Source organism: Amyelois transitella, chromosome 26 (assembly GCF_032362555.1).
Source record: "Amyelois transitella isolate CPQ chromosome 26, ilAmyTran1.1, whole genome shotgun sequence".
Classification (NCBI taxonomy): domain Eukaryota; kingdom Metazoa; phylum Arthropoda; class Insecta; order Lepidoptera; family Pyralidae; genus Amyelois; species Amyelois transitella.
Window position 1 is genome coordinate 565,588 of NC_083529.1, and position 21,446 is coordinate 587,033.

General features: G+C 45.0%; 1 protein-coding gene across 4 annotated transcripts in view; it reads right to left on the reverse strand.

Moving 5' to 3' along the window:
- The window catches only part of LOC106131718 (protein lingerer), a 36,825-nt gene that overhangs the window by 8,786 nt on the left and 6,593 nt on the right, over positions 1–21,446 (reverse strand). For 3 of the 4 annotated variants that reach the window (XM_060951784.1, XM_060951781.1, XM_060951782.1), the window contains exons 6-19: positions 21,266–21,430; positions 20,196–20,278; positions 19,548–19,610; positions 18,580–18,669; positions 17,869–17,979; positions 16,899–17,048; positions 15,027–15,173; positions 13,598–13,673; positions 11,821–11,915; positions 10,621–10,827; positions 9,622–9,723; positions 6,086–6,205; positions 2,627–2,714; positions 1,729–1,874 (exon numbers count right to left, since the gene is read on the reverse strand). In XM_060951784.1, coding sequence (XP_060807767.1) covers positions 1,729–1,874; positions 2,627–2,714; positions 6,086–6,205; positions 9,622–9,723; positions 10,621–10,827; positions 11,821–11,915; positions 13,598–13,673; positions 15,027–15,173; positions 16,899–17,048; positions 17,869–17,979; positions 18,580–18,669; positions 19,548–19,610; positions 20,196–20,278; positions 21,266–21,430 — 1,643 coding nt within the window. The remainder of the gene's footprint in view (positions 1–1,728; positions 1,875–2,626; positions 2,715–6,085; positions 6,206–9,621; positions 9,724–10,620; positions 10,828–11,820; positions 11,916–13,597; positions 13,674–15,026; positions 15,174–16,898; positions 17,049–17,868; positions 17,980–18,579; positions 18,670–19,547; positions 19,611–20,195; positions 20,279–21,265; positions 21,431–21,446) is intronic. The other variant, XM_060951783.1, reaches the window with a different exon arrangement.

Sequence of the window (21,446 nt, forward strand, 5' to 3'; positions counted from 1 at the left end):
TTAATAAAATAATAAATAAAATAATTTTAACAATTCATCTTTAATATATTACACAGATATTATTAGCAATTGTGTCTAGAATATAAAGAAACCTGTGATACGAATCACCACAATTAATTTATATAACAAACGAATGAATGTAAATATATATATACAGATCAAATTACGCAGATTGAATTCACCTCGAAATAAGTTCGATACTTGTGTTACGAGTTACAAACACAACGACTACTATATTTTATAACAAATACTTATTATATAGATAAAAATTTATCTAGGAACCAGGCCAATCAGAAAAAGTTAATGTCTCATCCTGGCCGGAATTCGAATCCGGAATCTCTAGTATCACAGACAAGCGCACTACCGCTACGCCACAGAGACCGTCAATTTGAGCTACTGGTATAAGGTTTATAGTACCCGGTTGACCGAGCTTTGCTCGGTCTACCAGAGATGGCGCTGATATAATTCCAAAAACGCGATTTTTAAAATGTTTATATATCTTGGAAACCGAGCTTTGCTCAAACCTAGGATCTTGATAAATCGATTTCTTGAGCCGAAAAGCCCCTAATCTGTAACTTTCATGAAAATCGTTGGAGCCGTTTGCGAGATCCTGATTATATATACACAAGAATTGCTCGTTTAAATGAAAATCGTTGGAGCCGTTTCCGAGATCCTGATTATATATACACAAGAATTGCTCGTTTAAATGAAAATCGTTGGAGCCGTTTCCGAGATCCTGATTATATATACACAAGAATTGCTCGTTTAAATGAAAATCGTTGGAGCCGTTTCCGAGATCCTGATTATATATACACAAGAATTGCTCGTTTAAATGAAAATCGTTGGAGCCGTTTCCGAGATCCTGATTATATATACACAAGAATTGCTCGTTTAAATGAAAATCGTTGGAGCCGTTTCCGAGATCCTGATTATATATACACAAGAATTGCTCGTTTAAATGAAAATCGTTGGAGCCGTTTCCGAGATCCTGATTATATATACACAAGAATTGCTCGTTTAAATGAAAATCGTTGGAGCCGTTTCCGAGATCCTGATTATATATACACAATTGCTCGTTTAAATGAAAATCGTTGGAGCCGTTTCCGAGATCCTGATTATATATACACAAGAATTGCTCGTTTAAATGAAAATCGTTGGAGCCGTTTCCGTGATCCTGATTATATATATACAAGAATTGCTTGTTTAAATGAAAATCGTTGGAGCCGTTTCCGAGATCCTGATTATATATACACAAGAATTGCTCGTTTAAATGAAAATCGTTGGAGCCGTTTCCGAGATCCTGATTATATATACACAAGAATTGCTCGTTTAAATGAAAATCGTTGGAGCCGTTTCCGAGATCCTGATTATATATACACAAGAATTGCTCGTTTAAATGAAAATCGTTGGAGCCGTTTCCGAGATCCTGATTATATATACACAAGAATTGCTCGTTTAAATGAAAATCGTTGGAGCCGTTTCCGAGATCCTGATTATATATACACAATTGCTCGTTTAAATGAAAATCGTTGGAGCCGTTTCCGAGATCCTGATTATATATACACAAGAATTGCTCGTTTAAATGAAAATCGTTGGAGCCGTTTCCGTGATCCTGATTATATATATACAAGAATTGCTTGTTTAAATGAAAATCGTTGGAGCCGTTTCCGAGATCCTGATTATATATATATACAAAAATCGCTCGTTTAAATATAGATATGTACATACCATATGATGAGGCAGCGTGTTCCCCCGCGACAGCAGTTGGTCGTCGTAGGGGTAGGCAGCGGTCCCCGCGGCGCCGTAGAGCGCGGCCGCGTACCCGGCGCTGCCTATCCCCACGCTCGTGGAGCTCGCCGTCGCCGTGTTGTGAGCTGCAATGTATGTATGTATATGGAAATCAATTAAGTGATTGACCTTGCAATGTTTGTATCCTGAGAAGTTTTGAAGAAATTTCAACTAAACGGAAATAATATAAATGAATATATTAACTTGAGATTCCACTTGTAGGGGATGGGCTAGCAACCTGACACCATTCGAATCTCAATTCAGTATCAAAGCCATAAAGCTTAACGTCGCCATTCAGTGTTTTTTTTAATCTCGTAAGTCGGGCTTGCACGTATATGAACGCGCGTCGTAACATTATAAAAAATAAATTAATATAAGAAAGCAATTTTTCAAGAGAAGTCAAGTGTTAAACCTATATAGTTCAGACTAGCTGTGTCCGCGACTTCGTCCGCGTGGAATAGTTATTTTGGGCATCATTGAAGCCCTCAAGGATGATTAATTTATCCCGTTTTTTTTTCTTTTTTAAATTATCCATTATTTCTTCGCTACTAAAAGTTGCAGCGTGATATTATATAGCTTAAAGCCTTCCTCGATAAATGGTCTATTCAACGCAAAAATAATTTTTCAATTCGAACCAGTGGTACCTGAGATTAGCGCGTTCAAACAAACAAATAAACTCTTCAGCTTTATAATATTAGTATAGATTATTGTCAGTTACGGGTTAGATTCCCCTGCGAAGGTTTGTAGGAAGTATAGTCGCAAAGTTACGTTATTCACCACGGGAGATGGAAGGAGCTTTATAGTATTGGTATAGATATAAGATATATTATTATCTCACCAGTAGTTGTGGCCACCTTGGCCGTAGAAGTCTGTGTTGTGGATGTGCTCGTTAAACTGTTGCTGGACGCGACCGAACTCGTGTCATACTGTAAACAATTAATTAAATATGTAATCAAATATTGACGATATAATATGATACATATATGATACTGGTATATAATATTCGTATTGAAATCAAATCAAAGACGTTCTGGCAAAAGGCAAGCCGAAACGTGTGGAACGATCGAACGATGGATGAAGCGAAGGAAGTATGCAGGAATCGTAGCAAGTGGAAAGATGTAGTCTCTGCGTGTATGTACGTATGTGTGTATGGATGCATGTGTATATGTATGTACGTGTGTATGTAGGGTGTATGTAGGGTGTATACCTGCGGCTTGTGCGGCGGCGGCTGGTAGTAGGCGGTGCCGCTGGTGTAGAGCGCGGAGTACGCGCCCGTGTGTATGTACGTGTGTATGTAGGGTGTATGTAGGGTGTATGTAGGGTGTATGTAGGGTGTATACCTGCGGCTTGTGCGGCGGCGGCTGGTAGTAGGCGGTGCCGCTGGTGTAGAGCGCGGAGTACGCGCCCGTGTGTATGTACGTGTGTATGTACGTGTGTATGTAGGGTGTATGTAGGGTGTATGTAGGGTGTATACCTGCGGCTTGTGCGGCGGCGGCTGGTAGTAGGCGGTGCCGCTGGTGTAGAGCGCGGAGTACGCGCCCGTGTGTATGTACGTGTGTATGTAGGGTGTATGTAGGGTGTATGTAGGGTGTATGTAGGGTGTATGTAGGGTGTATGTAGGGTGTATGTAGGGTGTATACCTGCGGCTTGTGCGGCGGCGGCTGGTAGTAGGCGGTGCCGCTGGTGTAGAGCGCGGAGTACGCGCCCGTGTGTATGTACGTGTGTATGTAGGGTGTATGTAGGGTGTATGTAGGGTGTATGTAGGGTGTATACCTGCGGCTTGTGCGGCGGCGGCTGGTAGTAGGCGGTGCCGCTGGTGTAGAGCGCGGAGTACGCGCCCGTGTGTATGTACGTGTGTATGTAGGGTGTATGTAGGGTGTATGTAGGGTGTATACCTGCGGCTTGTGCGGCGGCGGCTGGTAGTAGGCGGTGCCGCTGGTGTAGAGCGCGGAGTACGCGCCCGTGTGTATGTACGTGTGTATGTAGGGTGTATGTAGGGTGTATGTAGGGTGTATGTAGGGTGTATGTAGGGTGTATACCTGCGGCTTGTGCGGCGGCGGCTGGTAGTAGGCGGTGCCGCTGGTGTAGAGCGCGGAGTACGCGCCCGTGTGTATGTACGTGTGTATGTAGGGTGTATGTAGGGTGTATGTAGGGTGTATGTAGGGTGTATACCTGCGGCTTGTGCGGCGGCGGCTGGTAGTAGGCGGTGCCGCTGGTGTAGAGCGCGGAGTACGCGCCCGTGTGTATGTACGTGTGTATGTACGTGTGTATGTAGGGTGTATGTAGGGTGTATGTAGGGTGTATACCTGCGGCTTGTGCGGCGGCGGCTGGTAGTAGGCGGTGCCGCTGGTGTAGAGCGCGGAGTACGCGCCCGTGTGTATGTACGTGTGTATGTAGGGTGTATGTAGGGTGTATGTAGGGTGTATGTAGGGTGTATACCTGCGGCTTGTGCGGCGGCGGCTGGTAGTAGGCGGTGCCGCTGGTGTAGAGCGCGGAGTACGCGCCCGTGTGTATGTACGTGTGTATGTAGGGTGTATGTAGGGTGTATGTAGGGTGTATGTAGGGTGTATACCTGCGGCTTGTGCGGCGGCGGCTGGTAGTAGGCGGTGCCGCTGGTGTAGAGCGCGGAGTACGCGCCCGTGTGTATGTACGTGTGTATGTACGTGTGTATGTAGGGTGTATGTAGGGTGTATGTAGGGTGTATACCTGCGGCTTGTGCGGCGGCGGCTGGTAGTAGGCGGTGCCGCTGGTGTAGAGCGCGGAGTACGCGCCCGTGTGTATGTACGTGTGTATGTACGTGTGTATGTAGGGTGTATGTAGGGTGTATGTAGGGTGTATACCTGCGGCTTGTGCGGCGGCGGCTGGTAGTAGGCGGTGCCGCTGGTGTAGAGCGCGGAGTACGCGCCCGTGTGTATGTACGTGTGTATGTAGGGTGTATGTAGGGTGTATGTAGGGTGTATGTAGGGTGTATACCTGCGGCTTGTGCGGCGGCGGCTGGTAGTAGGCGGTGCCGCTGGTGTAGAGCGCGGAGTACGCGCCCGTGTGTATGTACGTGTGTATGTAGGGTGTATGTAGGGTGTATGTAGGGTGTATGTAGGGTGTATACCTGCGGCTTGTGCGGCGGCGGCTGGTAGTAGGCGGTGCCGCTGGTGTAGAGCGCGGAGTACGCGCCCGTGTGTATGTACGTGTGTATGTACGTGTGTATGTAGGGTGTATGTAGGGTGTATGTAGGGTGTATACCTGCGGCTTGTGCGGCGGCGGCTGGTAGTAGGCGGTGCCGCTGGTGTAGAGCGCGGAGTACGCGCCCGTGTGTATGTACGTGTGTATGTACGTGTGTATGTAGGGTGTATGTAGGGTGTATGTAGGGTGTATACCTGCGGCTTGTGCGGCGGCGGCTGGTAGTAGGCGGTGCCGCTGGTGTAGAGCGCGGAGTACGCGCCCGTGTGTATGTACGTGTGTATGTAGGGTGTATGTAGGGTGTATGTAGGGTGTATACCTGCGGCTTGTGCGGCGGCGGCTGGTAGTAGGCGGTGCCGCTGGTGTAGAGCGCGGAGTACGCGCCCGTGTGTATGTACGTGTGTATGTACGTGTGTATGTAGGGTGTATGTAGGGTGTATGTAGGGTGTATACCTGCGGCTTGTGCGGCGGCGGCTGGTAGTAGGCGGTGCCGCTGGTGTAGAGCGCGGAGTACGCGCCCGTGTGTATGTACGTGTGTATGTACGTGTGTATGTAGGGTGTATGTAGGGTGTATGTAGGGTGTATACCTGCGGCTTGTGCGGCGGCGGCTGGTAGTAGGCGGTGCCGCTGGTGTAGAGCGCGGAGTACGCGCCCGTGTGTATGTACGTGTGTATGTAGGGTGTATGTAGGGTGTATGTAGGGTGTATGTAGGGTGTATACCTGCGGCTTGTGCGGCGGCGGCTGGTAGTAGGCGGTGCCGCTGGTGTAGAGCGCGGAGTACGCGCCCGTGTGTATGTACGTGTGTATGTACGTGTGTATGTAGGGTGTATGTAGGGTGTATGTAGGGTGTATACCTGCGGCTTGTGCGGCGGCGGCTGGTAGTAGGCGGTGCCGCTGGTGTAGAGCGCGGAGTACGCGCCCGTGTGTATGTACGTGTGTATGTAGGGTGTATGTAGGGTGTATGTAGGGTGTATGTAGGGTGTATACCTGCGGCTTGTGCGGCGGCGGCTGGTAGTAGGCGGTGCCGCTGGTGTAGAGCGCGGAGTACGCGCCCGTGTGTATGTACGTGTGTATGTAGGGTGTATGTAGGGTGTATGTAGGGTGTATGTAGGGTGTATACCTGCGGCTTGTGCGGCGGCGGCTGGTAGTAGGCGGTGCCGCTGGTGTAGAGCGCGGAGTACGCGCCCGCCGCGCTCGCGGCCGCGTTCGTGGTCTGCGCCGCGCACACGCTCGCGCCGGGCTGCACAAACACATTCACTTATACCTCGTGGCGACATCTATACGTCGCAACTCACAATAACAAAATCACGCGACGCTATCCGGTCAGAAACAACGAAAAATCTAAATCGCGCAAGCTAAGATTTCACGGATTGGACCATATATACAACCTCCGACACAACATCGTGTGTTGCGCGGTTCCCCATGCATAACACCAGCCTACGAGAGATTGTCCTTTAGTGGTGGGCGAGCCCGAACTATCGCTCCCGCTGCAACCCAGACCAATCGGAAAAAGTCATTTTCAGATTCATGCCCTGGCCGGAATTCGAACCCGGGACTCGCGGTGAGGATGCAACCGTGACTAAAGCCAGGAAGATGTGACTCTTAGGAGACAGATAGAGAAACTGATAATACTCGTACTTCTTCCTCCTGGCTTTAGTCCCGGTTGCATCCTCACCACTCTGGAGAGGAGCCAGGGGTGTGCTTTAAATCATGGATCCTGGATTGGGTGAGTCAGGTTTTTACACGAAGCGACTCCCGTCTGGCCTTAGCAACCTGTAGGCAACCTTCTTTGTGTACGCCATAGCAAAGGTTACCATGGTTTTGTTTAGCTAGTTAAAAAATGTCAGATATAATTTTTACTGTCAAATATTTTTCATTTTATTTCCATAATATAATGTTCAGGCGCGACAGTGTTGACAACTGCACGCACGCAGCGCGTAACAAGTTTAAGCGTACCGCATTACATTACAACATATTCTTAGTGTTAAAATCTAAAAAATGATTCTTCGACACAGCCCGCCGCGTCATCTCAGTGGATCCCAGCCAAATCTCACGGACCACTCGAATGTGGAACATCAGGTGACTTTTAGGAAGAGGAAGAATCCTCACGATTTTGATGCTGAACATTTTGATCGAAAATTGGATGAGAAGATCACGGAAATGCGTTCAAATATCATTACAAACATCAATACTTACGGTAATTTAGAGGATTATAGAACTTTCTCCTTACTTTGAAAAAGGCTGTGAATACTTGAACATTCTCTAAATTAATTACATTACACTGTGTGAAGATCGTATTAAAATAATCTTTCTTATTTTTGGACGTATGTAAAATCTAAAAAGCAATCAGGTGACATCCCTAACAGAATGTATGACGTTAATAACGACCCACTCACTACAGGCAAAGAGATTTGTTTTCACCTATTTTCACTCAGTTTTTGTGCATCCCAGTTCCGTAGGACCACACCTTGATTTATTATTACATGATTGTGATAATTCTACTTCAATATCCATAAATACAATAACTATAGACAAAGATTATATTGCCTACGAAGTAGAACATATTGATTTGCGTAAAAGTGCGGGCGCAGATGGTATTCCTTCGATTTTTATCCATAGTTGTGCTGATGCTCTAACCTTACCGTTATAAATAATTTTCAAAAAATCGATAGATCTGGTGTCTTTCCAAATAAATGGAAAAAAGCACTAGTCACCCCTATACCTAAGAACAATCGACGAGACTTTATTTCTGAACATAGACCTGTATCTAAACTAAATAAGTTTAGCCAAATCTTTGAAAAAATTGTCACTAGACAGCTATTTGATTCTCTGAAGAACGTATTTCTCCTAACCAGCATGGATTTTTCAAAAGTAGAAGCGTAGAAACTAATATGGCTACTTTTGTTGATCATCTGTCAAATGCTATTGAAAAAGATATACAGGTAGATGTCGTGTACACTGACTTTTCTAAAGCATTTGATAAAATCAGACATAATTTATTAATGTTAAAACTTAAGAAAATCGGTGTGCATAGCAACTTACTCAAGTGGGTCAACTCTTATATAAGAAATCGAAGTCAGGCTATACCTATACCTATGTGTCAAAGGGTTTTGTTCTGGTTTCTTGCCTATCTCGTCAGGTGTACCACAAGGTTCCCACTTAGGTCCGTTACTGTTTACTGTATATGTTAATGATATAGAGGTTTATCTCGGAAATACTAATCAACTATTCTACGCTGGCGATACCAAAATCTTTCGAGTTGTTGCTAGTGTTGATGATTGTAATAAGATCCAACAAGATTTAGATTCACTGTGCGAGTATTGTGGTCATAATCAGTTATTCCTAAATATCGAAAAGTGCCGGGTGATAACATATACTTGTAAAAAGAATTGTATTAAATATAATTATAATCTTAATCATACTCCGTTGACTAGGGTTGACTCACTTCGAGATTTAGGTATCATGATAGACAGTAAACTAAGCTTTAAAAATCACATTATCCGCAGAGCTTTCAAAAATCTCGGCTTCATTAATAGAATCTCCAAGCCCTTTAAAAATCATGACACTATCAAGATCCTCTATTTCAGTTTTGTAAGAACCATTTTGGACTTTTGCAGTAGCATCTGGAATACCAATTATCAGGTTGATGTGGATGCTGTTGAGAGAGTACAAAAGAGATTTTTAAAGATTCATAACTTTAGAACATGCTTAATAAACACCTCTTACAATGATTCCCTTGTTCACCATAAGCTTCTTTTCCTAGAAGATCGTCGAACTCAATTCGACATAACATTTTTGTACAAAATTCTTAACAGTTTCGTGGGTTCTCCTACTCTCTTGTCAAAGATTAACTTCATTAGTAAAGCTCGTCTTCCGGTTGGTAACACTCGTCATCTAAACATATTTGTGCCACTTCGCCTTCTCAAGAACTACACTCGAATAAATATCTTCTACCGCAGTTTGAAACGCTATAACAAGGACTGACATTGACCTATTCTCGCAATCACTGCAGACTCTAAAAAGGAAATTATTCCTATCACTTTTCAACAGCATCGTAAAATAATTAAATAAAAGCTCCTTTAATTTATACGTGTAAACTATTTATGTTATGTATTACGTTAACCAGTTACTTATATGTATATCTATTTTGTCAATTGTTATATTGTCAACACTAGCATAATTTATATGTTTTTTGTTAAATTTTTCGGCGCTATTTGCCTATTTAATATTTAATTCCTAGTGTAAAAATAAATAATTTTAAATTTGATTATTTCTCTCCTCTTTTCTCCTTCCATCTCCCGTAGTGGATAACGTAACTTTGCGACTATGCTTCCTACAAACCTTCGCAGGGGAACCTAACCCGTAACTGACAATAATCTATACTAATATTATAAAGCTGAAGAGTTTATTTGCTTGTTTGAACGCGCTAATCTCAGGAACTACTGGTTCGAATTGAAAAATTCTTTTGGAGTTGAATAGACCATTTTTCGAGGAAGGCTTTAGGCTATATAACATCACGCTGCAACTATAAGGATCGAAGATATAATTGAAAATGCGAAAAAAAAACGGGTAAAATTATTCATCCTTGAGGGCTTCAATGATGCCCAAAATAACTATTCCACGCGGACGAAGTCGCGGGCACATCTAGTTAGTTACCTGATAAGAGTTAATCATCGGCTGGTACTGCGTGAGGGTGACGCTGGACGGATATGTGCTCATCGCGGACGCGGCAGTCAGCGAGGGGTTTGTGGAGTTCACCTGTAACAGACAGACATACATACACATTGTATGTATATATAGGTATACTCTTATGTAGATTTTACGTTCTGTTCTTCAAAATCGCAATTGACTAAGTAAATTTGTTTTTATAAATAAAGTTATTTTAAAAAAAATGCCGTACCGTGCCGTGTGGTTCCCGGCACCAATAAAAAAAAAGGAATAGGACTACTCCATCTCTTTCTTAGTGAATGTCGAAAAAGGCGACTAAGGGATGGGCTTGTAAACTCGAAATTCTTCTTTTAGGCGATGCGGCTAGCAACCTGTCACTAATTGAATATCAATTCCATCATGAATCTAGATAGGTGAACGTGGCCTCTTTCAGTCTTTTGATGACTATTGCCTCTGCCTATCCCGCAATAGATATACACGTGACTATATGTATGTACTTGAGGCCGCCCGCGACTTCGTCCGCGTGGAATCATTGCCGCAGGGACTCCGGGATAAAAAGTAGCCTATATATTATTCTGGATCTTCAACTACTACCAAATTTCATCGTAATCGGTTCAGTAGTTTTTGCGTGAAAGAGTAACAAACATTCATGCGGCTGACACACTCACAAACTTTCGCATTTATAATATTAGTATAGAAAAAATTCCAATTGTGCCGTGTGGCTCCCGGCACCAATATAAAAAAGAATAGGCCCACTCCATCTCTTTCCCACGTTTATCGTAAAGGGCGACTAAGGGATAGGCTTACAAACTTGGGATTCTTTTTTAGGCGATGGGCTAACAACCTGTCACTATTTGAATATCAATTCTATCTTAAAGCCAAATAGCTAAAAGTAGCCTATCAGTCTTTTCAAGACAGTTGGCTCTGTCTACCCCGCAAGGGATATAGACGTGACCATATGTATGTATAGGAAAAATTCCAACTCACTTGTGGTGCATAAACATTGGTCCCGTACACCGGCGGCAGGTGAGCGTGGTGCGGCGTGTACACGTTCTGCTGCTGCTGTTGTTGCGGCTGTTGTTGTTGTTGCTGTGCCTGCTGTTGTTGTTGTTGTTGTTGTGGCGGCTGCGGCTGCGCGGGCGGCTGCAGCGGCGCGGGCTGCGCGGGCGGCGGCTGCTGCGGCGCGACCGCCGGCTGGAACCATCATTGTACAGTTGAACAAATATTGTTTATTATTGCCACGTCTGTATCCCTTGCTGGGTAGGCAGAGGCGACTGTTTAAAGACTGAAAGGCCACGTTGTACGGCTTTAGAATGGTAATGAGTTTTATATTGGAATTCGCTTTAAAACCATGAATTATTTTGGATATATCCAAGCTAATATTATAAATGAGACAATAAGTTTGTTTTGTTATTTTCTGTTATTGGAAAAAGTTAACATACTGTACCGACCCTGCGGCTTTCGTACGGGTGTTTAATTCGTCGCTTTTTATAGATAGTCGCATTTGATTAGCTGACTTTTGTAGATTGTACTAAAATCTTCTTTTTCTTTTCGATGGCATTAAATTATTCGCTTTTTGTAGATGGCGCTTAATTCACACGTGCAAAGTTGCCGGTACAAGCTAGTCTATAAGCGCGTTCAAACAAACAAACTCTTCAGCTTTATAATATTAGTATTTATATATACAGGGTGACTTTTAATTCAACTGCATAAATTTAACTGTTAAGTGTATTCATCTAAAGGATATTTGAAAACGTTAAAAGAAAAATATCGGTTCACATTTCAGAAAGTACGAAAAAAATAAAAGTATTAAAATCCACGATCCTAAATACGTCATATCACCCCGGCCGGCGGAAAAGTGACGCGTAAGATCCAGAGGTCAACGACACAATTCATTCAGCTGAGCGATCTCGACAACTGTACTTTACTGGATCTTGATACTAGAGAAATAATTTTTCAAATTATTCAGACATTTATTTACATGGTTAGTTTTAATTTCTTTTTGTAGTATTGGTCTTTAATAAAGCGTGTGACGTAGTTTTTGAGGGTTTTAAATGTGAAAATGATGACGTTTAATTTAAATAAAAATAGGCTCAAACGGCTCAGAAGCATGGGTATAGTCTATGTTTAAAAGGATGCAGTTGTTTTAAATGTCACCCTGTATATATATATATATACGACAGTAACCTTGGCGCGGCCGGGCTTGCCGTGCGGCGCGGGCGGCGCGTCGGCGGCGGACACGCTCAGCTGCTTCATGCACGCCGACAGCTGCTTCTCTAGCGCTGGAACAACATGCACATTTCATTGAATACTTGATGGCCTCTGTGGCGCAGCGGTAATACGCTTGTCTGTAACACCGGGGGTCCCGGGTTCGAATCCCGGCCAGGGCGTGATGAGAAAAGAACTTTTTCTGATTGGCCTGGGTCTTGGACGTTTATCCATATAAGTATTTATTATTATTACAAAATATAGTATCGTTGAGTTAGTATCTCGTAACACAAGTCTCGAACTTACTTCGAGGCTAACTCAATCTGTGTAACTTGTCCCGTATATATTTATTTATTTATTGAATACTTGAACAATAATATCAAATTTCAATGTTCAGAAGAGAGAGTCAGTGGTCTAATCGGTAAGGTGCCCGGTTAAAATGCGTGTGGCGCGGAATGGCACAGGTTCGAATCCCACCACGGCCAATGACTATTACCGAAGTTCTTTATAAATAGATTTAGAATTAGAACATCTTTATAGTAGGTTTGGAATGAACAAAGAGAAAAAAAAAGTAACCTTTTGAATGAGAAATTTAAAAAAAGAAAAAGTTAATACATACATATAATCACATCTATATCCCTTGCGGGGTAGACAGAGCCAACAGTCTTGTAAAGACTGATAGGTCACGTTCAGCTATATTTGGCTTTAAGATAGAATTGAAATTCAAATAGTGACAAGTTGCTAGCCCATCGCCTAAATAAGAATCCCAAGTTTGTAAGCCTATCCCTTAGTCGCCTTTTACGACATCCATGGGAAAGAGATGGAGTGGTCCTATTCTTTTTTGTATTGGTGTCGGGAACCACACGCAAAAAGTCAATGCATTCTTTATTTATGTACGACAAATTTGCATTCATTCAACCATTTAATTGAATGAACTATACAAACAGCCGGTCTATTTAGCACGATTTTTACTCGAATACAACGTGATAATGTCGTTTCGTTCTAGCATCGTGCGGTTTGTAATTATATTGTTACCAACTTATATTGTTACTGTTGTTTTATTATAATTAATAATATCTGAATTATCATGCAGTAAATTGAAGATTAGCATGGTAATATATATGTACAAAACTCTGAAAATTCTAATATCGCGATTTAGAATCAGTTCGTCTATTAGCTAAGGCGTGGCGTGGTGCCTATGAAAATGGCAAATAACTTCTACTTTCTATATAAAATATAAACACTAAACTCATTGACCAGATATTTGCACACATACATATATTATATAATCACGTCTCCATCCTTTGCCGGGTGACACAGCCAACACTCTTGCTAATATGATCAGTCTTCAAAATTCTTGCTGGCTCTGTCTACCCCGCAAGGTATATTATAGACGTATGGATAGATTATTTGTATATATATATGTATATAAAGACTCTGAATGTGGATGAAGCGAAGGAAGTATGCCAGAGATCGTGGCAAGTGAGAAGATGTAGTCTCTGCGTACCCCTCCGGGAAAGAGGCGTGATTTTATGTATGTACTAGCGACCCGCCCTGGCTTCGCACGGGTGCAAAATTATAAATGTTATTATACATAAAAACCTTCCTCTTGAATCACTCTACCTGTTACAAAAGACCGCATCAAAATCCGTTATCCATCAAATTTTAAAGATTTAAGCATACAGCCAAACAGACTAAAATAGCGACTTTGTTTTATACTATGTAGTGATGTATGTATGTATATATGTAGACTCACTGGTGGTGTTGTTGGTGACCGGCTGCTCGGCGGAGTTGGTGGCGGCGCCGTCCGCCGCCGGCAGCGGGGAACTCAACTGCGGGACGAAACAACAATAGAATAGAATATAATTATTTTTAAAATTGGATAAAAGGTATCACTTATTGACGTCACATCACTTAAATCTTTAATATGAGCCGTGTGGTTCCCGGCACCAATACAAAAAAGAACAAGACCACTCCCATCTCTTTCCCATGGATGTCGTAAAAGGCGATTAAGGGATAGGCTTACAAACTTGGGATTCTTTTTTGGGCGACGGGCTAGCAACCTGTCACTATTTGAATCTCAATTTTATCATTAGGCCAAATTTCATTCAGTTCAACGTTTAGCTGATCGTGGCCATTCAGTCTTTTCAATACTGTTGGCTCTGTCTCTGTAATGTTATTGTAAATAGTAATTTGGGTTCTTATGTAAGTGACAACTTGTCTTAATGAGAATAAATGTCTTTAAACCTAAACCTATCTGTCTACCCCGCAAGGGATATAGACGTGACCATATGTATGTATGTGTGTTATATATAAACAACTGAAATAATAGTAGGGCAGCCCACGAGGCTTAATTGGAATTTACGCGAGCGTCATAGAGACCTATGGAGTTGCGAAGGTTAGATGATGAGAAGAAAAAAAACGTACCATTTTATCGGTGGGGGGAGCGGCTATAGATTATCAAAAATGTAAATAAAAACACTTCCACGGAAAACATAGTCCAGAATGAATAGACACTGCGATCCAACCCGGCTGCCCAGCGTGGTCGACTGTGGGTAAAATCCCCCCATTTCTGGGGAGGCTTTAGCCCAGCAGTGGACTTTTAGAAGCTGTTAAGGTAACACCGTGTGGCTGTGGGCGGGGTGGGCGTCCTCCTCGCCGGCGGGCGGTCTCACCGTGTGGCTGTGGGCGGGGTGGGCGTCCTCCTCGCCGGCGGGCGGTCTCACCGTGTGGCTGTGGGCGGGGTGGGCGTCCTCCTCGCCGGCGGGCGGTCTCACCGTGTGGCTGTGGGCGGGGTGGGCGTCCTCCTCGCCGGCGGGCGGTCTCACCGTGTGGCTGTGGGCGGGGTGGGCGTCCTCCTCGCCGGCGGGCGGTCTCACCGTGTGGCTGTGGGCGGGGTGGGCGTCCTCCTCGCCGGCGGGCGGTCTCACCGTGTGGCTGTGGGCGGGGTGGGCGTCCTCCTCGCCGGCGGGCGGTCTCACCGTGTGGCTGTGGGCGGGGTGGGCGTCCTCCTCGCCGGCGGGCGGTCTCACCGTGTGGCTGTGGGCGGGGTGGGCGTCCTCCTCGCCGGCGGGCGGTCTCACCGTGTGGCTGTGGGCGGGGTGGGCGTCCTCCTCGCCGGCGGGCGGTCTCACCGTGTGGCTGTGGGCGGGGTGGGCGTCCTCCTCGCCGGCGGGCGGTCTCACCGTGTGGCTGTGGGCGGGGTGGGCGTCCTCCTCGTGCGGCTGGCCGGCGTCCAGCGTGTCGGGCGAGAGAGCCCCGAACTGCACGTCCAGGAACATGGCCGACGAGGACTCCCCGCCGCCGGGCATCTCCACCGCCGACGACGGGATCTGAAACGGGAACACATCAATCAATCAATCGATCGTTGCGAAAAAATTACACAAATCCTATAGATCTCCGTATATTCCTAGGTTTTGATATTGTTCAGACTATTGTCTTGTATCTTAAGTAACGTAACATTTTTACTGTCTGTGTGTGTGTGTGTGTGTGTGTCTGTCTGTACAGTACCTTGCTGGGCGGCGGCAGGCGCGCCCGCTGCTTCCTGCCGTCGTGGTAGGCGGGGTAGTGGTACGTGTGTACTGTTGCCGTGGTGTCTGTGTGTGTGTGTGTGTCTGTCTGTACAGTACCTTGCTGGGCGGCGGCAGGCGCGCCCGCTGCTTCCTGCCGTCGTGGTAGGCGGGGTAGTGGTACGTGTGTACTGTTGCCGTGGTGTCTGTGTGTGTGTGTGTGTCTGTCTGTACAGTACCTTGCTGGGCGGCGGCAGGCGCGCCCGCTGCTTCCTGCCGTCGTGGTAGGCGGGGTAGTGGTACGTGTGTACTGTTGCCGTGGTGTCTGTGTGTGTGTGTGTGTCTGTCTGTACAGTACCTTGCTGGGCGGCGGCAGGCGCGCCCGCTGCTTCCTGCCGTCGTGGTAGGCGGGGTAGTGGTACGTGTGTACTGTTGCCGTGGTGTCTGTGTGTGTGTGTGTGTCTGTCTGTACAGTACCTTGCTGGGCGGCGGCAGGCGCGCCCGCTGCTTCCTGCCGTCGTGGTAGGCGGGGTAGTGGTACGTGTGTACTGTTGCCGTGGTGTCTGTGTGTGTGTGTGTGTCTGTCTGTACAGTACCTTGCTGGGCGGCGGCAGGCGCGCCCGCTGCTTCCTGCCGTCGTGGTAGGCGGGGTAGTGGTACGTGTGTACTGTTGCCGTGGTGTCTGTGTGTGTGTGTGTGTCTGTCTGTACAGTACCTTGCTGGGCGGCGGCAGGCGCGCCCGCTGCTTCCTGCCGTCGTGGTAGGCGGGGTAGTGGTACGTGTGTACTGTTGCCGTGGTGTCTGTGTGTGTGTGTGTGTCTGTCTGTACAGTACCTTGCTGGGCGGCGGCAGGCGCGCCCGCTGCTTCCTGCCGTCGTGGTAGGCGGGGTAGTGGTACGTGTGTACTGTTGCCGTGGTGTCTGTGTGTGTGTGTGTGTCTGTCTGTACAGTACCTTGCTGGGCGGCGGCAGGCGCGCCCGCTGCTTCCTGCCGTCGTGGTAGGCGGGGTAGTGGTACGTGTGTACTGTTGCCGTGGTGTCTGTGTGTGTGTGTGTGTCTGTCTGTACAGTACCTTGCTGGGCGGCGGCAGGCGCGCCCGCTGCTTCCTGCCGTCGTGGTAGGCGGGGTAGTGGTACGTGTGTACTGTTGCCGTGGTGTCTGTGTGTGTGTGTGTGTCTGTCTGTACAGTACCTTGCTGGGCGGCGGCAGGCGCGCCCGCTGCTTCCTGCCGTCGTGGTAGGCGGGGTAGTGGTACGTGTGTACTGTTGCCGTGGTGTCTGTGTGTGTGTGTGTGTCTGTCTGTACAGTACCTTGCTGGGCGGCGGCAGGCGCGCCCGCTGCTTCCTGCCGTCGTGGTAGGCGGGGTAGTGGTACGTGTGTACTGTTGCCGTGGTGTCTGTGTGTGTGTGTGTGTCTGTCTGTACAGTACCTTGCTGGGCGGCGGCAGGCGCGCCCGCTGCTTCCTGCCGTCGTGGTAGGCGGGGTAGTGGTACGTGTGTACTGTTGCCGTGGTGTCTGTGTGTGTGTGTGTGTCTGTCTGTACAGTACCTTGCTGGGCGGCGGCAGGCGCGCCCGCTGCTTCCTGCCGTCGTGGTAGGCGGGGTAGTGGTACGTGTGCTCGTGCCGCTGCGCCGCGGCCGTCAGCGACGACAGGTACTGCGACTGGGCCGCCGACAGGCTGCCCGACATTCCCATTGGCTGTAACAACGAGATTGTTATGTGATTTAAAAAACTCTTATCAACATATTGCATTGTCATCGGTCCTTGATACGTGTGAAAAGTTCCAAGTTGATCAGACGTTTAGAAACCAGTGAAAATTAAGCTCAAAGATTCCGATACATACATACATACTTACATACATACATACAACCCAAGCTAATAAAAGCGTAGTAAAAAAGAAATACGAACGAATTTAGCACAAAAAGACTGGAATGTCATGCGCATTCCAATGTTTCCAATAGGCGATAGTTGTTGGCTCTGTCTACCCTGTGAGAGATGTGATATCTATCCCAACACCACTCATGGTTCTACCAATCTTCCGGTGATCATTGCCGAATCATGTTCGGAGTGCGTAGTTTGTTACCGCTTCTTCTGCACTGACGGCTTGGAAGCGGCAATAAACTTAAGTTTAAGTAATTTATTTGACGTCAACCAATGTTGTGAAACCAAAAGATTTGACTATTATTAAGCGATATGAAGTGTCCTATAATAATGAATAAAAAATGTTGGCATTTTGAATCATAAATAGCAGATATACAAGAAGAGGGTGGAAAGGTCGAAGTGGGAAGACCTAGACGAACGTATCTTGATCAAATTAAGGACGTCCTGGTAAAGGGTCAGGTCAAAAGTACCCGAAACCGCCGAGCTTGCATGAAGAGAGTTATCAATGTGGATGAAGCGAAGGAAGTTATGCAGAGATCGTGGCAAGTGGAAAGAGGTAGTCTCTGCTTACCCCTCCGGGAAAGAGGCGTGATTTTATGTATTTATGTATGTATGTATAATAATGTGACATAATCACCTGGTGATGGTGAGCGTGGAAGGTGTCCTCCTTGGCGGAGGCCGCGGGCTGCGTGGCGGACGCCACGGCCGCTACAGCCGCCGCCGTGTGGTTATTTGCAGAGTTTATTTGCTGTAAGGAAATATTTATCGTTATTTTTATACACAATTACAAAAACAAAAATTTGATATATAAGAGCGTCATTACATACATAGTGACGTGTGGTTCCTGGCACCAATACAATAATAATAGGACCACTCCATCTATTTCACATAGATGTCGTAAAAGGCGACCAAGAGATAGGCTTATAAACTTGGGATTCTTTTTTTAGGCGATGTGCTAGAATCCTGTCACTATTTGAATCTCAATTCTTTTATTAAATCGCACAGCTGAACGTAGCCTATCAGTCTTTTTAAGACTGTTTGCTCTGTCTACCCCGCAAGGGATATAGACGTGACTATATGTACGTATGTATTACATTCAAACATATACACATATAATTACGTCTATATCCACTAGGGGTAGACACACCCAACAGTCTTGTCAAGACTGAAATGCCACGTCATTTGTTCCTAGAAATTCATTCATTCATATAATCACGCCTATATATATATTGTGGGGTAGACAAACTCAACTCTCTTGTCAAGACTGAAAGGCGACATTCAGCAGCTTTATAACAGAATTGAGATTCAAATAGTGACAAATACCTATAAAAATAAATCAAAAACTCACGTCAATAATAGTATGGTGAGCGTTGTGGTATGTGTACGTGGGTATGTGGTCCGCAGTAGGGCCGTTGGCGGGCGGCGAGTCCCAGTCTTCCTGTAATGGGTAACAAATGACCGAGGTCAGAACCACACCTGGATTGACTTCACTGGTGTCACACACCAATTGTCAATGACAGCGAAGGGAATGACGCGCTCAACCAAAAGCAGCGGAGAGTCTAAATCGCGATTACAAAGATTTCACGGATTGGAGCATATATCTTCTCTTTGTGGCGGTCGAGCCCCAATCATCGCTCCCGCTACAGACTCACTGATCCATTGTCCATGATATTATCCCTATAATTTATAACAATGCCATCTCAACTAATATTATTATCGTGAAAGTAAGTTTCTTTGTTATTACTTCACAGTAAAACTGTTGTAGTGATTTTCATTAAATTTTGCATATATTTATATGTGAAGTATGGAAAAAGACTGGATTATTTCATGCGGGCAGAATCCCGGACATAAATTGGTATTATTAGTGCCATAATGTATTTGTTTTGCTTCATTTATGATTTTATGCAACTTGAAAAAGTCAAGGAAATTTCCCCACAAATATAATTAAAAGATCATAGAACCTCTTATATTCTAGAAACAACTACTAAATAGAATAGAAGAGAATCTCAATTTTCTTTTGATAAGGGTTTACAAAAGGTGTAGCATAAAACATATATTTTGCTCCTGATAAACAATTAACTATACCATGCAAATATTATAATATTATACATAAGTCACACATTTACTCTAAATAAAACGACGATATTGTTATGTCAAATATACTGCAAATAGTAACTTTATATTCATATTGGTCAATAAGAAATAATTATTAAGAAATTAAATAACTTTGTTAAAAATTGAGGAATTTCAACAATGGGTTTTGCAAACGCGAGCAAAGTCGCGGGCAACAAGCAACAAATAAATGAGCATCGTTACCGCAGCCGCCTGCGCCGGCGCCGCGCCCGCCGCCTGCGCCGCGCCGCTGCTGGGCGTGAACACCTGCGGGCGCATATGGCACTGTACTATATCATGGCACGATCACATTTATGGGTGGAGATGATGCAGTGGTCAAAAATGTAACTGATTTTAAACTGTGACGTTGTTTAATGTTATTTATAAATAATCCTATACTATTAAACTAGCAACATTTGCAAATATATAAATAAATATATTCGTACTGGCGTTCTCGAAAACGGCTCAAACGATTTCGTTGAAATATGAAATATAGGTGCATAAGGGGGTTAAAAAACAATTTAACTGGTTCCCTTTCCCAGTCTCAGGTCATTTTTCCATATATAAGATGGCGCGCGCGCTCACTTTTGGCTCAATAGTATAAGCCACCGGAGACGGATTTTGACGTCAGAAAATCAGCTCAGTCACCCAGGTACTCTTAGATTACAGCGCCATTAGTGGATACTTTTTGCTAATATTCAATTAAAAGTCTGGATTTCTATTCATCCAGGTAAAAACTATAGTTCCCGTGATATTTGCAAAAAAAAACCTGTTTTCTTTTGTAGGTTGCACCAGCGCAGTTGCAGATTAAAACTAGTATAATTTATAAAATATTAATATGCACAAACTGACCTTGGTATCGGACAGTGACCCTGACCACTCCTCGTTGTCCCAGTCTTCTGTTGCGGGGAACGTGTCGCCCATATTGCCACCTGATGACAAACAAACCATACATATATATCTCGTCTGTATCTCTTGTTATTTATATGTGAACGGGCCGAGGGTCTAGTTAAGTTAGCTTAAGCATTGATCTTTGAAAAGAGGAAATAAACGAATTTTGAATTAGAATTGAATTGAATTCTGACCGACCTACCAGAACGGCCGCTACAATATGTTAATGAATTCGTATATGTAGAATCGTAATATATGACATTCTACGAAGATATTTAAATAAATATAATGAATTGATGAACACCTGACCCAAAGACACAATCTAACAAGTACTTATTAATTTATTTATCATTCTAACACTATCTTTTACAGGCTATTCCAATGCGATAGTATAGCTATATAAACATTAATATGGTAATTGATTATAATCTTCTTATATATAAAATTCTCGTGTCATTCATTCCTGTACTCCTTCGAAACGGCATGACCGATTGTCATGAAATTTTGTGAGCATATTGAGTAGATTTAAAAATCGGCCAACATCTACTTTCCATACTCCTCAGTGATAATCAAAGATCGGAATAGGTAGATTGAATTGGGGTCAATGAACTAAAACGTATATATTAATATGGACATGCCACCGGGATTGCGGGATTTGTAAATTATTAAGATTTTTTCGGAATTTTTACAAGTGGGATGAAGAATATATGTAGCTGTTTCCCTCGACTTCTTTCACGTAAATTGTAGTCCTATGTTACCCGCGGACAATGTAGTTTACTGTAAGTGTAAGTACTGAAATGGAATCCTGGAAAAGAGGCTTATCCATGTTATGCTTTCTATGGTAATTCATGATGCAAGTACATAAAATCAATCTACCTATTCCGATCTCTGGTGATAATGGTTGTCCACATTTTCTTTAAACTAGAAATGACTTAAAAATTATTTATATGGCAAAACAATTTTTGCCGGGACAGCTAGTTAGCAGATATAGATATATTTTTACAAGAGAGAAGTGAAACAAGACAGCTCACCGTCAGCCGTGTGGTTGCTGTCGCCCCAGTCGGCGGCGTGTCGCGCGCCGCGGGCCCGGGGCGCGCCCCCCCGCCGGCCGCCGCGCCCCGCGCCCCGGGCTCCGCGCGCGCCCCGCACGGAGCCCCGGCCGCGCGCCCCGCGCCCTCCCTCGCCCTCGCCGCGACCTGTAGGTACGCAAAA